At 45.1% G+C, this 17,092-nt stretch overlaps 1 protein-coding gene across 2 annotated transcripts in view; it reads left to right on the forward strand.

Moving 5' to 3' along the window:
- Positions 1-17,092, forward strand: part of SCUBE2 (signal peptide, CUB domain and EGF like domain containing 2) — a 64,865-nt gene that overhangs the window by 40,726 nt on the left and 7,047 nt on the right. For both annotated transcript variants that reach the window (XM_032427331.1, XM_032427332.1), the window contains 4 exons: positions 11,164-11,334; positions 13,348-13,515; positions 14,239-14,400; positions 16,543-16,740. In XM_032427331.1, the coding sequence (XP_032283222.1) occupies positions 11,164-11,334; positions 13,348-13,515; positions 14,239-14,400; positions 16,543-16,740 (699 nt within the window). The remainder of the gene's footprint in view (positions 1-11,163; positions 11,335-13,347; positions 13,516-14,238; positions 14,401-16,542; positions 16,741-17,092) is intronic.

Consider the following 17,092-nt stretch of genomic DNA (forward strand, 5'->3'; position numbering starts at 1 on the left):
AAAGAAAGAAAGAAAGAAAGAAAGAAAGAAAGAAAGAAAGAAAGAAAGAGAAAGAAAGAAAGAAAGACAAAGAAAGAAAAGAAAGAAAGGCTTTTTACCCAGAGGACACACGGTGTGGGCTAGGGAGTGAGTGTGCTGGAGCAGAGAGTGTGTCTTATGTTCCTTATATTCCTGGACTATTTGCTGGTCTTAGAACTTCATAAAGACCAAGTTTACTGGTATTTTTTGAGTTCTGGGTGGTACATACAGTGGAGACATGCCTAGGATAGTTCTTTTTGAAAATTATTTTCAGTGTCAGTCAAAAGGAGCCCCCAAAAGCATTTGGAGTTGCTGGAAGGGCAGATGGAACCATTACATTTTTCTTTTAAAATATTTTTTACTTCATTTCCAGGTACCGAAATAGTGTACGTTTCCAGTGGTACAGAAACGTATATAGTAAGGGTAAAAGTTATCTTACTCTTTTGGGAAGAATCAGTGGGTTGCTATGTATTTTTCTACATCGGTTTTCATGCACATATAAAAATGAAATTTTATTTCCATTCAACAAATATTTATTGAGCACCTACGGTGTGCTAGGTACTATTCCAGGTGCTGGGAATGCAGTAATGAAACAAAAAGGTAAAAATCTTAGGAGGAGGGAGCCAGATCACAAACCAATAAAGAAGGAAGTATATCATGTAGCCAGTGGTGGTAAGGGTATGTGAAGAGTAAGCAGGGCAGGGGAATAGAATGTGGCAGGGGAGGGGGATGGCTGAGGAGGAACATAGCCCCCCCCCCCCCCCCAGCAAATGTAGACTATGGTCGGAGACTGTGGTTGTTGCAGAGTCATTTGGACGGCTGAGGAGGAACATACTCCCCCCGCCAGAGTCCCAGCTGAAGGATGCAGCAAGTACCCAAAACCCTGAGGCAAGGGGAAAAAGGCCAGAAAGATAGCTGCGGGAGAGGGGAGAGGGAGGAGGTCAGAGCAGTAGCCAGGGGCCAGATCACGTGGGAATGGCAAGCCGGGTGAGGACTCTTGACTCTGAATATGGGTGAGAAACAAAGCCAGTGAAAAGTTTGAGTAGAGGGACAACAGGGTTTCTGACTTACGCCTTAAAAGAATAACTTTGAGGGCGCCTGGGTGGCTCAGTCGTTAAGCGTCTGACTTCGGCTCAGGTCATGATCCCAGGGTCCTGGGATCGAGTCCCACATCGGGCTCCCTGCTCAGCAGGAAGCCTGCTTCTCCCTCTCCCACTCCCCCTGCTTGTGTTCCTGCTCTCGCTATGTCTCTCTCTGTCAAATAAATAAATAAAATCTTTAAAAAAAAAAAAAAAGAATAACTTTGACAGCTATCGGCTTATGTATGAAAAAACCATATTTTAAAAACATATATCAATATATGGGGCACCTGGGTGGCCCAGTCGGTTAAGTGTCTGACCCTTGATTTCGGCTCAGGTCATGATCTCAGGGTTGTGAGATCGAGCCCTGTACTGGGCTCCACACTGGGCCTGGAGCCTGCTTGGGATTCTCCCTCGGCCCTTCCACCCACCTTAAAAAATATATATCAATACAATTTGAATAGTGCTGGGTTGTTTCTAATGATAGAGTAGATCGTGAGCATCCGTCTGTGCTAATAGAGGAATTACCTTATTTCTTTTAAAGCTTCCTAGTCTGTATTTGTTCTAAGATACCAGTATTTATTAACTATACCCCTGTTGGTGAACATTCCTAATTTTTTAACTACAAACAATGCTGCACAAAGATTCTTTTTTGTGCACGTGGCCAACATGTTTGAAATGTCGTAGAAGTCCACTTATTGGGTCAAAGACATGCAGACTTAAAACTTTAATAGACACCGCCAAATTATCCTCCAAAAAGACCATGCCTCCACAGACTCCCTCCAACCTCGTAGCTGAGTGCTCATTGTCCCACATCATTGCTAACATGGGTTGTTTATCATTGATATTTTTAATTTTTGCAAATCTACTAAGCAAAAATGGTAGTCAAATGTTAACTTGTTTTTCTTAGATTATTTAGTAAAACAGTATGCTGTCATAAGCCTGTGGCCATTTGGATTTCTTCTGAGAATATCCACATTCTCTGCCTATTTTTCCACTGAATTGTTTATTTTTCCAATATCACTTAAAAAATAAATTTTAAAGTCCCAAGTCATCAAAGAACGTAATCACTTCTGACCAATTAAACACTTTCTTTATTATAGTCATTTTTGCATAGAAAAGTCTCATTCATTTGGCATGTAAGGACTTTGGGGACAGCCTGCTGCAGGTGAGCTTTGTTCCATCTGTGATCAATTCTAGCAAGATGGCAAAAAAAAAAAAAAAAAAAATAGTGATTATATTCTCTGAGGAACAAATTCCTTAAGCTCCATAGTTAATTCATAAAGTCTTTTATACCTAAAGAAAAATTAATGATTACATGGGTTTCTATATATCTTTCATAGCTATTTATCCCTTCATAAAGGATGAATTATTTAAGGAATATACTTGCCTAAATATATATTTTAGTATTTGATTATTCTTAAAACTTGCTGAAATTTTTAGAAGACACAATCCAGGCAACTGGCAAACTGGGAAGTATTTTGTGCCTGGGTTCTTGAGAGAGACTGGGAAGGTTTAATTCAACTTTCAAGAGCAGTAGCTTTCCTCTGCAGTGTTGAGAAAAATTAATTCAACCAGTATATATTCAGATATCACTCTGTGCCACTCTGAACTTGGGATGAAGCAGTGAGAACATAATGGGTGAGGAGCTTGCTCTTATGAAGTTCACTTTCTTACAGAAGGACATGGACAATTAAAAAGTAAAGAAAAAGGTAATTTCAGAAGTTATAAGTACTACAAAGATAAAAATACAGAGAAGGACCGAGGGGAGGAGGGATTACTTTCCACAGGTGTTTAGGAAGGCTTTCAGAGCAGGTGACATTTGATCTAAGTGAGAAGGAGCTGACCTTGTAAAGCTCTGATGGGGGCAGAGGGTGTTCTGGCTGTGGAGAGATCAGCAGGTGCAAATGGCCTGAGGCAGGAATGAGCCAGGCATTTTCTTCTTAATTTTTTCAGAATTGAGAAATTATTTGCAACTGAACAGGCAGAAATTTTCTTTTCTGTTTTAAATCATGGAAAATATAAAGTCTGTACTAGCAATATAGACCGATATTAGACCAATACTTATCACACAGACTTGGTAGGAAATTCTTTTGATTAAAAGAGTTTAAAAAACATGATTTAGGGGATGCCTGGGTGGCTCAGTCAGTTAAGTGTCCGACTCTTGATTTCGGCTCAGGTCATGATCTCAGGGTCGTGAGATCAAGCCCTGCGTTGGGCTCCATGCTGGGCATGGAGCATGCATAAGATTCTCTCTCCCTCGCCCTCTGTCCGCCCCCCCCACTCACTCTCTTCCTCTCTCTCTAAAAAAAAACAAAAAAACCCCACAACACATAATTTAGTAAAATGTTGACATTTATTGAGCACTTACAGTGTGTTTAACACTGTGCTAAGCACTTTACATATATTATCTCATTTGATCCTCATCATAAGTCTATTTTGCATCATCCCTTTTTTACAGATCAGGAAACTAAGGCATAGGGAGGTAAAGACTTTTCCCGGTGTCACCCAGCAAGTAAGTGGCAGTGCCAGGGTTTCCGATCCAGACCTGTCTCAAGAGCCCATGTCCCTAACTCTCTCAATGGGAATGCTTTCACTTCTGGGTATAGCCTGTGCCATGCGATTATCTAACTCCGATAGCTCTCATATGGAGAACCCTCCATGGGCCAGCCCTGCGGTGGGTGCTGAGGAGGCCTGGATAAATAAGACACCATCCCTCAAGTCACACTTGGTCCTCCCAGGGAAGAGTTAGAGAAGCCTTCCCCAAAGAGAAGAAGCCTAAGCTGAGTTTTGAGAGATGCACAGATGGCGCGTCAATGGAGAGAAGTATTCAGGCAGAGGAGGAACCTTGGGGAATGAGACTGAGCAAGATGCGCACAGGGGTGATTGATACCTCAGTATCACTAAACCTGGAGCACAAGGTGGGATGTGGTGGGTAGCTTGGCTCGTGGGAAAAGCATGGTAGGTCATGAGAGACCTTGAGTATGCTGCTAAGGAGCCTTGGCTGTATATCGAGGTGACATGGTGCCATTAGAGGGTTTATTCAGGGAATGCCCAGGTCGTATTTGTATTCTAGCAAAATTTCGTTTACTGGATTGATTGTCAGGACCAGAGGCAGAAAACCCAACTTGGGAGGTTTTGAATGCTTTGCATGAGAGATATTGAGAACATGAAGGCACTAGATGGACTAGAAAAGAAGCAATGGATTCTAGACATGTTTAGAAGGAAATGTGAGCAGCATTTGGTGATAAATTGGATTGGGGACTGAGAAGAGGAAAGAGTTGGGGGGAGCTCAGAGGTTTCTGACTTGGCCTCTGATCCATCCCTTGCTTCCCACATGTCCCTCATCTCACCCAGCCCTGTTTCATATGCAGGAGGCATGGAGAAAAAGCCTGTGGGTTGGTTGAATGGTTGGATGAATGTGATCATTGAGGAAGAAATAATCAGAAAAGATTTATAGGAAAAGCAGGAAAAAATAGGCTCTTGAAGGAGCCCGAGGGAGAAAGAAAATTCAGATGCAGAAAAGGAGACTAAAGACTGAGTCCTGAGTCAAAGACACCAAGAGGAGTGCAGGGAGTCAAGTCAAGGAGACTTTGGAGTCAGGGAGGGAAGCAGTCCGAGAAACATTTTAGGAATGTGAGTCTGAGGGTAGGCTGGGCCCGGGCTGAGGCAGGGAGGAACAGAGGCAAGGGAAGTCGTTGGAAGGGTATCACAGAAATCTAGATTAGAGATGGTGAGAATCAAAGCACCCTGGTGCCACGGGGATGGAGATTATGGAGATTAGCCGATGGACCAAAGGAACATAGCTGCAGAATGCTGCAACTGGCTGACTGATGGGGCAGGGAGGAAAGGTCTGGAATAACTATGGGCTGGATTGCAAGGGTTGGAGGCTTGGTGACTAGGGGAGCAGAGATGCTGTTTATAAAAAGCAAAGTCAGAGAGATAGGAAGGACTGGGCAGGGCAGGGAAGGGAAGCATTCCCCTTGAGCACGTTGAATTTGCGTTGCAACAAGACTTCCAGGCAGTGATGTCCATGGGTTTCTGAGAATCTAGGAAAATGACTTTATCTTATCATGTGTAGACCAGCCCTCCTATCCTGCATCTGTCCACACATACTCTGACCTGCTTCCTGTTAAAATGGATGAACAGCCCATGCTCCGACCAAGCCCATTTGCTTTCCCTTTCTCAAGAACATTGCTCCTGTTGTCCCCTCAGTCCCCTCATCTCAGCATTCTTCCTCTCTGCCGTATCATTGCCAACAGCACACCAACCTATCTCCTGTCTTAAAAACCAAACAAACCCTCCTTTGACTTCATGTTTCTCTCCAGACACTGCCTCATTTCTCTGACCCTCCTGTAGAGCAAAACTCCTTAAAAGAATTGTCTAAACTTGCTGTCTTTGCTTCCTCCCCTCCCATTTTCTCTTCAACTCCAGCTGGTCTGGAGTTTTTGTTCCCAGCGTCTCCACTGAATCTGCTTTTCCCAAGATTTATGTGATCAAATCCAGTTGCCAACTCTCATTCAGATACTGGGGACCCCTCCCTCCCCCCAGAAGCACCCTCTTCTCCTGGGTTTCAGACACCACACTCTTCTGGTTCTCCTCCTACCTCACTGGCTGCTCCCTTTTCATTTTCTATGTTGGTTCTCCCCTAATTTTTCATCTCTCAACACCAGGTACCCCTGGGGCTCAGTCCTTCACGCTCTCCTACCTGATCTCATCCACTGCCGGAGCTTTAAACACCATCGTGCGCTGGTGACTCTCAAACTGCCCTCTCCAGCTCTGATGTCTATTTTGAATTCCAGACTTTTCTATCCCAGAATGTGTTGAATGTTCTTCATCACACACACACACACACACACACACACACACTGAAAGTAAGATATTTTTGAATTTATGAACATTTACTTATTTCAAAACTACATACTTGTTCTGTTGGCTAATATATTATGTACATCATAACAGAAGGAGGTACATATTAAATAAAAATTTTAAAATAACTGGCTAGCATCTTTAGGTACCACATTTATCATCTGGCAAGGTCCATTGCTAACAGTAGTGGTTGTAAATCTATCTTTCAAATAGCCTTTTTGTTCATTGCTAGTCTTTTGGCTCGGCTCTTGTCAGATCTGATTTCTGTTTCAGTGTCAGGATATTTGACAAAGAACTAGTCCTGGAGTAAAAGTTGCGTCTGCACGGCTCTTCCCTGTCCCTGACCCGGGGCTTGCATTGTTGCTTGTAGTTTCAGGCCAGGGTTTTTGCAGGCTTGCTTGAAGTTGCTGTCTATTTTGTGCCAGTTGGTTTGGTTGAAGATGGTTAATATAATCAGGAAATCTATTCAACCAGGCAAACTGCGATTCTCAATACATTGAAAAGAAGCAAAGCTGTCAGCACCTTCCCACTCCCAGAGTTGTGGAATGCCTGTCCTTCTCTTTCCTTGGAGACTTTGTGTCCTCACATGTTATGTCTATGACTCATGGAGATGCGGACCGACTGAGGGACCTATCTCATGCCATACACTGAGCCCATGAACCTTTCTTTGTGTCTAATTTTTAGGTAAAAATTAATAGGCATAGATGTGAAAAGGCTTTGCCCACACCCAGTGGATCATTTCGTAAACCCCCAAGGTGTAATATTTGACCTTGGAGACCACCCGTAAAACCAATGCCTTCTCAATACCAACATTTGCCTGGCCAACAAGCATCTTCAACTCAGCGTGTCTAAACGATATATTTTATCCTCCTCCTTCCCTCTCAAGTAAAACCTGCTTCTCCCTCATCGCAGTAAATGGCACCTCTATTTACCTTGTTGCTCAAATGGAAAATCTCGCATTCTTCTTGACCCTCTCATTCTGTCATGCTCCTCACCCAGTCCATCAGCAAATTTTGTCACATCTGCCTTCAGATTATATTCTGACTCTAAGTAGTTTTGTTTTCCTCCATCATTACCGCTCTATTCCAAACCACCAGCATCCTGGGCCCAGTCTGTTGTGACAGCCTCTGAGTTGTTTCCTACCCTTGCCTGACTCACTGTGTTCTCCACATCGCAGCCGGAAGGTCTATTAGAAACAGAAGTCAGACCATGCCATTCCCCTATGCAAAACCTCCAACACACTTAGAGTAAGGTCTACTTTCCTTACCATGACCTTCACGAACCTACATCATCTGGCCCTTGCTTGCTTTTTAGAATTCCTCTCCTATCACCCTGGCCCTTTCACTCTGTTCCTGCTACACTGGCTTTTCTTTTTTTTTTTTTTTCTCACAGGCAATACCATTGCAAGGCCATTTCCCTAATTTCAGTCTGATCTCTGCTCAGAGAGGAAAGCCTGGCCACTCTTCTGAGACCGCAAACACACGAACTCCACCCCCACCCTTTGTCTTCCCTTCTTACCCTGTTTTCACTTTTCTTCACCATACTTCCCTCTAGGTAGCATTCTACTATATATTTATTGTCCATATTCTCCACTAGAATGAGAGTCCCTTGAGGGCAGGACCATGTCTGTCTTCTGTGCTATAGCCCCGGCTCCATTTAGAGCAATACTCCGCACATAATTAGTGCTAAATATTTAACTGAATTAATGAATTTTCACAGGGACAACAGGTGACATCCCAAGGATAGCCACCCACATTAAGAGAAAAGAGGGCAAGGGGCAAATCTTCGGGGAAATATTTAAACTGAGGGCAAAAGAGTCACTCTAAAGGAAGTGACATCTCAGCCCCCGTTAACCAGACATGACGAGAATATAGCACGCACTGGGGAGCCCAGCCAGGAAGGCGTCAAGTCCACTGTCCCAACTCTAAGAACATTTTCGAATAGCAAACCTGAACACACACCAAGACCTGAACAGGTGTGACAGCTCAACCTCTGAGCCAGGGGGGTGCTCTCTCCTGTTATCCTGAAACACTCATTTAAAAGGGTTTCGAACCAGGATCCCAAGGCCACCGTGTGGTTCTAGCCTCTGAGCTGTGACAAAGCAGCAGCCCCTGAACACCCTGGGAATCCGCGGGGGCTGCTTGTGGCTTTCCTTCAGAAGTCAACGCGTGACTCTTAAGGAAACAGATGCTAGAGAGTGACCTCTTTTATTAGGTTCACCATCTTCACCACAGAGAGACCATAGTGTTTGTCCATAGCCTGAAATACTCAAAGGCCATCCTGTTGAAAAGAGGGTGAGCCTTCAGGTCTCTTTGTCCCCATTAATCCTGGTCCCTGCTGGTCTCTCTCGTTTGCATCAGAAAAGCTTTCTTGTATTTTTTTTTTTTTTAAGAGGGGGAGAAAACAGCTGTGTGGGATTTGAGAATGGGATTTTAATGGTCGCTGAAGACACACAAAAGCTTTGCTGTGATCCTGAAGTATTCTGGGGGCAATTGACTTCTTTGTCTGGGGCAGCAAAACAAGCTGGCTGCTCAAGGAGAAAAGAGAACCAACTGGAACATGTGATTGAGGTCTCTTCAGGCCAGATCTTCAGCACATTTGCAAAACAGTTTTCAGGCATGTCTTCAGAATCACTCTTTGCTGTTTAGCTCATTTTCACCTTGTGAAAGAAACAAATTAATTTGGAAAGTGCTTGGCAGGAATTATTTCTGTAGGTCTTTCTGGAAGGAAAATGGAAACTGTGAGCGACAGTATGAGTTTGTTTATGTGAAGCAGGCCTTTCACGGGGAGAAAAAAAGAACTGGTACCCTCCCTTCCGCAGGCTGGCCCGAGGGGCATTTCTCAGCCCTTTGCTCAGTTGGAAAATTGCAGCAGATGTGGGACATTGTGAAGCTTCTCAAAATGTAACCTCGAAAAGGCTTTGGGGGTGTAAATAGTTCTAAGGATGCGAGCGGACACCTGGAGCTGAGGGAGCCCATCCAGTTAGGCTTTCCAGGGAGAACCAGAGCTTTCCTTGTGCGCCCGTGGAGGGGACCTGTTTTCCACCAGAGGAACTACGACCATGCTGATCTGACTCTAAGTTATGGTTAGTGAGGCTTTGAAATCATTGCCATCGTCTGGCGTTTTCCCGTTAGGCAATTGAATTTAACAAAAATGGAAATGGCTTGGCTAGAGGGGCTCTGGACAGCCTCGGTTTTATTTACTTTCTGCCAGCCTCCACGACAGTTGACTCCGTAGAGCCAAGAAGGAATTATTCTCTCCCTCCTGGCCTGCGGGCCCTAGGATAGTCAGGTGGGACACAGGATAAGAAGACACAAATTCGTAGTACATAATTCAGCCCAGCTTTTCATGGGAGATGAGCTGAAACCAGAGTCATCAGGGAAAACACTATCCAGGGAGGCTGCATTTAGAGACTAGGTCCGGAATTTTAGACTCTTGTCTGCCACAGGTCTAGGCGTCAGACTCATTATGTTGGTTGCCGAGAAAGCAAGAGTTTGGTTCACTTGTAATTTTTTTTAATATGATAAAATTAAATAAAAATGATACCTGAATATTAAAGAGACAATCCAAACAACCTAAAAAAGTATTAAAATTTAGATTTTAGAGGAGAATTTATGGATTGATTATGTTTAATTGTAGACCTAGTATTTGAAATGTGGCATATTTTAGCTTATTATGATTTAGAAAAAACCCTTGTTTCGGGTTTTTTTTTAGATTATGAAGTGAATAATGAAAAGACATTTTTATTAATGGTAACAGAGAACTTTGCCATGTTTAACCCTGAAAGTGTATATGCAGATTGCATTCGTCGGATAGCGTGAAAACAGGTATTTCCCCTCACAGACATTAAAGAGGTATAATAGCTAATTTTATCATGTGATATTTTGATTTCTATTCCTCAGCAGCTTAAGTATGAGAGAAAATGTGTTTATTCTAGTCAGACTCCCCTAACGCCACAGAAAGAATCCTTGGCAAAGTCTTGAATTATGATTCAGTCCGCACTTTTGCTAGAGACCTCTCTCCCCCTTAAACTCAAACCTCTTAATCTCACCGTAGGTGTATTTCATAGACTAGCTGTGGGACCTTGGCCAAATCATTTAATGTCCTTAAGTCTCTGTTCTGTAAAATGGAATTAATAATAGCACCTAACTCCTTAGGGTTGTTAGATCCTTAGGGTTGTTTTTAGGGATAATTGAGATAATGTATGTAAAGCTTTTGGCATGGTGAATAGGAGATCGTCAATACTCAGTAAATGTTAGCCATTAGAAAGGCTCTTTTGATGGTTATGTTGATGTTTGAATATGATACTAGAGAACCCATTTAAGCATATTTACTTTATATTCATATTCTAAAACAAGATATAAATCTACATTTAACTAACAACACCAGAAATATAGTCAGAAGCATAGTTTATTAATGTCCTTATAGTTTATTCTTTGGGGAGACATTTACCATGGTTTACTCTTCATAACATATTAACTTTATTATAAACATGAAGCATGTTGTGTTGGAGAGCTTATTGGTAAGACTCTTGAGATTACCCTCCCCACAGCCACCAGAGAGTGAGACCCAGCTCTGGTCATATTCCTCTTCTTTCAATGGCTCCTCCACCTGAAGAAGAAAACCCAAATGCCTGGCATTCAAGAATTTTTAAAATCTATCCCAACCTTCCTTTCTTCCCTCTCCTCCTATATGTCATGCATGACTTTTTATGACCTGCCCCTTTTCCTTCTTGGAGAGATCCTATTCATCCTTTAAGGTCCCCCACAAATGTGGCCTCCTCTAGGAAGCCTTCAGGGATGCCATCAGCCAGAATTAATAGCACCCTCTTCTCTGTTCTTTCAGCGTTAGGCCTGTGTTCAATGAATGATTTTCACTTTATAATCCTTCTGACACCCTGTGAAATAGGAAAAGTCATCAAGTGTTTGTGCTCAAAAATAATTAGGACCACTGTGATCCCTGTTTCCAAGGAGCTCATGATCTAGGGACCATGTGAACACCTCTAAGAGTGGGCAACAGGGATCATGGCAAGAGGTGTACACGGAAGACCCAAAGATGGTACACATTCTGTATTCAGGGTGTTTGTGTGGAGGAGCGTGGGGTCAATGCCATCTATTTACCTTTATCTCTAGCACTCATATCATCCTTCCTTGGCTTCTGTGCCCTCACTGACCAGATCGTTTCCCCCTTTGGCTAGTCAGTTGCAGGGCTGGGACATATTATGATGGAGCACAAGAACGCTGCATTTTGTGCCCAAATGGAACCTTCCAAAATGAGGAAGGACAAATCACATGCGAACCTTGCCCAAGACCAGAAAATCCTGGAGCCCTGAAGACTCCAGAAGCTTGGAATGTATCCGAATGTGGAGGTAAGGGTTCCGCCTGCCCCTTCTTACTCCTCAGGTTTCCAATATTACTTAGACAGAGAGGGTAAGTAGCATTTCAGTGCAAACAGTGCATATTGCACTGTGGGCTTCCTACGGGCAGGGACCATATTGGCTTCATCTTTGGCTCTCCAGTGCCTACCTCCGTGCCCAACACATGCTGGGCTGATGCTCACTTGAACAAATAAATGAAAAGCTGATAGAATACATTGGCAAAAGAAAAGGTGTAAGTGTTGCTGTTGCAATCTGTACTCACTGTAATTAAATATACCTTGAGACCTGAGTGATCTCCCAGTGTACGGGGGGCTATCTGCAGGTGTTAACATGGAGAAAGTAGTTCTGATTAATTTTTCAACTTTGGTCTCAAATTCCTACCTTATTGATTTTTAAAAAGCATCCATCTGGTTTTTTTGTTAGAACTCTGTGAAGAGTTTTTAATGTCCCTTATAAAATGTTAACTCTGGAGCCAAGCTTACTTAAGTTTTGTGGGCGTGGTTCCTATTTATTTTATTAACAAATGTCTTACTTTTATTAAATGGAAGAAGGCCCAGCTGTATTGATGCTCTGTGGGCTCAAAGAAAAGGTATGATCTGTGGGCTCAAAGAGAAGGTGTGATCTAACACTGTGGTGTGTAGGTGACGTCCACGGCACAGAGCACAAGACGCTCTGCGGCCCCTGCCTCTCTTCCCAGTGACTCCCAGTGCCAGCTTTAGTTCCCACCTACACCACCCCAGACTCAACTGCAGGACCTTTCAAATGGTTTAAAAGTCATGGGGCGCCTGGATGGTTCGTTCGGTTGTGTCCGACTCTTGATTTTGGCCCAAGTCATGATCTCAGGGTCATGAGATGGAGCCCTGTGGTGGGCTCCACACTCAGCAGGGAGTCTGCTGGAGATTCTCTCTCCCTCTCCCTCTGCCCCTCCCCTCCCCCCGGACCAACTGCAAGGCTTATAAGGAGGCACTTGGGGCATCTACTTACACTTATATGTGACCTTATTAAGATATATTTATAGTAATAATAATACTAGTAATAATAACAATTGCTAACATTTATTGAATATTTACCTATGCCAGACATCATGCGACATGTATTACATGAATTATTCCTATTGTTTGTTGTAACATTACAACTTTTTGAGGCTAAAGTGAGTCACTGAAGGTCACACAGTCAGAGTCGAAGATTTGGAATCAGAATTTAGGTCTAACAGACCCCAGACTCTTCCCTTGGGTGTGTGTTCATTAAATGCCATTGTATCTATAACCTATGGGTAGAAAGAAGACCATGAAATTTAATAAGGGAGAGATGATCAGCAGTACAAGAGACAACAGATTTTCATAATGTCTTGGCAGTGACAAGCTAATGCCCAAGGAACATGTGCTTTTAGAAATCTTTTTGTTTATGGCTGTGCTTCTTGTCATAAACTTAAAAAGTACTGAAGTAAGGTGTTTAAAGTAAATGCCACTAGGTCCCTCTATCAATGTGGATTAGATTGGTTGGATTTTGTAGAGGGAGGCCGGGACACGCTTTAGTGTGAGATGTGACTTAGTAAATAGAACTGATAAAACAGGGAGACTCTTCCATGACATCACTAGGATGCAGTCAGCTGGGAGAGGATGCACTTCTGGCTTGAATTACCAGATTGATTCCAGAGCAGAGGACCCTCCCTGGGGGCTCCTGCATTGCAGTCACTGGCTGGACACTGTGGAGTCCTCAACCTTAAGCAAACCCAGGCCTGGTGCCTACGGTGGAAGCTGTTAACACTTGGCTCCTTGGTCTCCATCTCTGCCCTGTGCTTTGTAGCCCCGCGTGTAAACATCAGGCGCTCACACGCCATCTGCTCAGGGACAGTGGTGGGGCAGGACAGGGCTTCTCTCACTGAGGTGGGAGCCCAGGTCAGCACGGGGCCAGGGTCTGACCAAATTCTGAGCTCATCGACAGAGAGATGGGAAGGGGTCCGCCCCGGGGCCTTGCTCATATAGGGTCATTGGTTTTTCCCAGGTCTGTGCCAACCTGGGGAATATTCTGCAGATGGTTTTGCACCCTGCCAGCTCTGTGCCCTGGGCACATTCCAGCCTGAGGCCGGCCGAACTTCCTGCTTCCCCTGTGGGGGAGGCCTCCCCACCAAACACCAGGGAGCCACTTCCTTCCAGGACTGTGAAACCAGAGGTGAGGACTTGGCAGCTTGCCTTTTTCCAGAACTGAATTTCCCTTTTGAGAACCACGGGAGTCTGGCAAAGCTCCGATCAAGCCCAGTCCGGGGGTGCCCGGTGTGGTATCCCGGTGGCAGGAGGTCAGGGCCCAGCTCCATCCGCCCCTGCAGGAAGGGCGGGGAGCATGGAACTCCCTAGATGTGTTCTCCCCCAGCCACCTGGGCCCCTGCAGATGGGGCCGACTGGGCTGGGAAAGGTGACCAGGTTTTGTGCAATAGGTTCTTGGCTCCTTCTTTCCAGCCTTCCTCCATCCCAGGCCCCTTCCCTGGAGCTCCCCTCTCATATAGGTCCTACCTGTCCCCAGAGCCCCACCGCTGCCTCCCGCAGGGACCCAATACCAGGCCGGGCATCTGTTTGGCAAGCTCAGAACCCACAAGCGTGCTCTGCATGAAAACCTGGGCTGTGCTCATTTATGCCTGACTGCATGCACTGTAAACGCTTTGAAGATACACCCGTACTTTGTTCCCTTTGTATTTTTCTCAGTGTCATGAGTCACAAGTCCACCCAAGCTGGCTATTTAGGGAATTAAGTGTTGATTAGCCCTAGATTAGTAGGAAAGCAGTACTTCATTTGGGCATACAAATTTATTTCATGAACTGTGAAAACTTTATGTGACCGGTAATGAAAATAGTTGTGTTTTTTTTTTTTTCATTCTTTCCACTCTCCCCCAACCCCACAGTTCAGTGTTCACCTGGACATTTCTACAACACCACCACTCACCGATGTATTCGCTGCCCAGCAGGAACATACCAACCTGAATTTGGAAAAAATAATTGTGTTTCTTGCCCAGGAAATACTACCACTGACTTTGACGGCTCCACAAACATAACCCAGTGTAAAGGTAGGTCTCTCTAAGGCTTTCACAGTCTTGACCAAGAGGAAAGTGCCTGGGTCCACCTGACGCTGGGGGGGTTGGGGCAGGTGTCCCATGTCCACTGAGAACCATGAGGACACTGTTAGCCCAGCTCCCGGTGCCCCAGGTTGGCGCTAAAGGAGAGCCAGGCTTGGCCCCCAGGTACTCAACTGTGTTGATCCTGCTGCTTCTCTAGGCACCTTGATGGGCTATACTTGCTGACATTTCCTCCCGGGGGCAGAATTTCAGTTCAGCAAACATTGTTTGAGGACCTGTTACATGCTAGACACTGCAAACAGACTAAGTCCCTGGCCCTGTAGATAGCACAGGCTGTGGGATTGCCGAGGAAAGAACAATTCGTTCTGTCTGGAGAGATGAGGAAAGGCTTCTGGAGGGCATGTGAAGGTTTTGATGGAGAGCATGGGGGAGAGCAGGACAAAGAACTTTATACCCGAGACAACAGCCGCGAGGAAGCACAGACTCAGAAAAGTGAAAGGCTTTTTGGGAAGAGACCCCTGGACCTGGATCATGCAATGTTTGAGGGGAACCTGAGGCAGATCAGGGAGGGAAGCCTTGAATGCCACACAAAGGATTTGGATTTGTATCCTATAGGAATGGGGAAGCAGATCATTCAAGGACTTGCCGCATGGTTGGCTGGTTGGTTGGTTTTTAATCATTATGTAAAATTCTCCAGGAAATGTTAGAAGTAAATTGCAGCTAATCTATTGTCAGTAAGACAGCGGTGTAGGGGAGCAAGGAGGTCTCCCCACACTGGAGGAATTTGGGATTGAGGTTCAGTGTTGGAAAATTCTTCCCTGGGCACCTAGGTGGCTCAGTTGGTTGAACGAAGGCCTTCAGCTCAGGTCATGATCCCGGAGTCCCAGGATCGAGTCCTGGATCAGGCTCCCTGCTCAGTGGGGAGTCTGCTTCTCCCTCTGACCCTCTCCCGTCTCATGCTCTCTCTCTCACTCTCTCTCTCTCTCAAATAAATAAATATTTTTTTGTATGTGAGTAAAGCAATAGAAGTTTATTAAGTAAAGATACAGAAAAAGCTCTCAAGAATGAGAGGGGTCCCGACAGGGTTGCCAACGAGGAATAAATAAAATCCTTAAAAAAAAGAAAGAAAATTATTCCTGATAGCCAGATGAAATCTGTTTCCTTGCCCTCCCATCCCCGGCCCTTGGTCGGCCCTTAGGAGCCACATGGCACAGATCCTCAGGTGGTCCTTCAGACTTGAAGGCAGTTTTCTGAGCTCCATGGCTCTCCCCACTCGACCCCCTTCCAAGAAGAAAAGCCTGTTTATTTTTTCTAATGGTAATAATAATTCCCAGTTACAATTAGAGAGGAAAAAGTCCCTTCAACATCCTCTCTTGTACACATTCACCTGACAGTTTTAAACAGTAAGCGCCTTGAGGGCAAAGACTGTGTCTTTCTCATTTCTGAACCCCCAGAGATTTTGCTAACATTTGTTGGATGAGTGGAGAGTCAATGAATGAAGATATGAGTGAGCTGGGTGTGTGTGTGTGTGTGTGTGTGTGCGCGCGCGCGTGCGCATGTACTCCTTGCTTTTGGGGCCAGAGGTGAGTATCCAACATGCCCCATACTGGCTGATACCCTATTGGAATTCCCTTCCACACCAAAAATAAAATGTGGTCTTGGCCAGAAAGAAAAGAGAAAGAATATGGCTATCATGAAATCATCCAAGGTCTCTAGGAAAGGGTCAAATATCCTCTAATTCACAGTAAGCTCTGTTCTTCCTATTTTGACAGACCTAGAAGTTCTGTGTCATGGGTTCCCCTGGCACTTAGACTTTGTAAACAAAATACTGAAAACCAAAGTTGTCCTTTGTTTCACTAAGGCCTGCTCAGGATCACCTTCAAGTTAATGAGAAAATGGTAACTCAAAGGGGGACTCAGTGGGGTGAGCTCTGTGTGGGGAGTTAGTGGAGTTGGGCTCCCATGGGAGCGCTAGGCATTACAGGACACACTAATTCCACGATGGTGCCATCTGCAGGCCCCATGCCCTGATGGCAACAGGGATGCAGCAGTTTTCATCAGCCGAGCTGCTGGTGGCCATGGTGGAGTGATGACAGTGTTGTGCCTTCATGACTCATGGCATTTCCCCTTCCAGATAGAAGATGTGGAGGGGAGCTGGGAGATTTCACCGGATACATTGAATCCCCAAACTACCCAGGCAATTACCCAGCCAACACCGAGTGTACATGGACCATCAACCCACCACCCAAGCGCCGAATCTTGATTGTGGTCCCTGAGATCTTCCTGCCCATTGAAGACGACTGTGGGGACTACCTGGTGATGCGGAAAACCTGTGCGTCCCCTCTCTCTGCATCCCCCTTCTAAGGCTGGTGGGGAAGCCTGCTGGCCTGCTTCCCAGCTTTAAATGTGGGCAGCAAGCCTAGGGTGTCACCTCCATATTAGAACAGAGATGGGACATGAGTTTATAGCATTTGCCAAGAAACAAAATTTAGACAAAGACCCACCTTGAGGCCTCTCGCTGAACCCCAGAGGTAGCGATTCTGCAGGCCAGTCTTTCCCTCTGGGCTCACCGGGGACCCTCTTCCACAACATCACGGGGAGCCAGTGAAGCTCATGGAGGGCTGCCCCACACACTTGCTTCACCATGGGAAGCCACTCGGGCTTGGGGACTGACCCAGGCTAAG

Source organism: Phoca vitulina, unplaced genomic scaffold (assembly GCF_004348235.1).
Source record: "Phoca vitulina isolate PV1807 unplaced genomic scaffold, GSC_HSeal_1.0 scaffold36, whole genome shotgun sequence".
Classification (NCBI taxonomy): domain Eukaryota; kingdom Metazoa; phylum Chordata; class Mammalia; order Carnivora; family Phocidae; genus Phoca; species Phoca vitulina.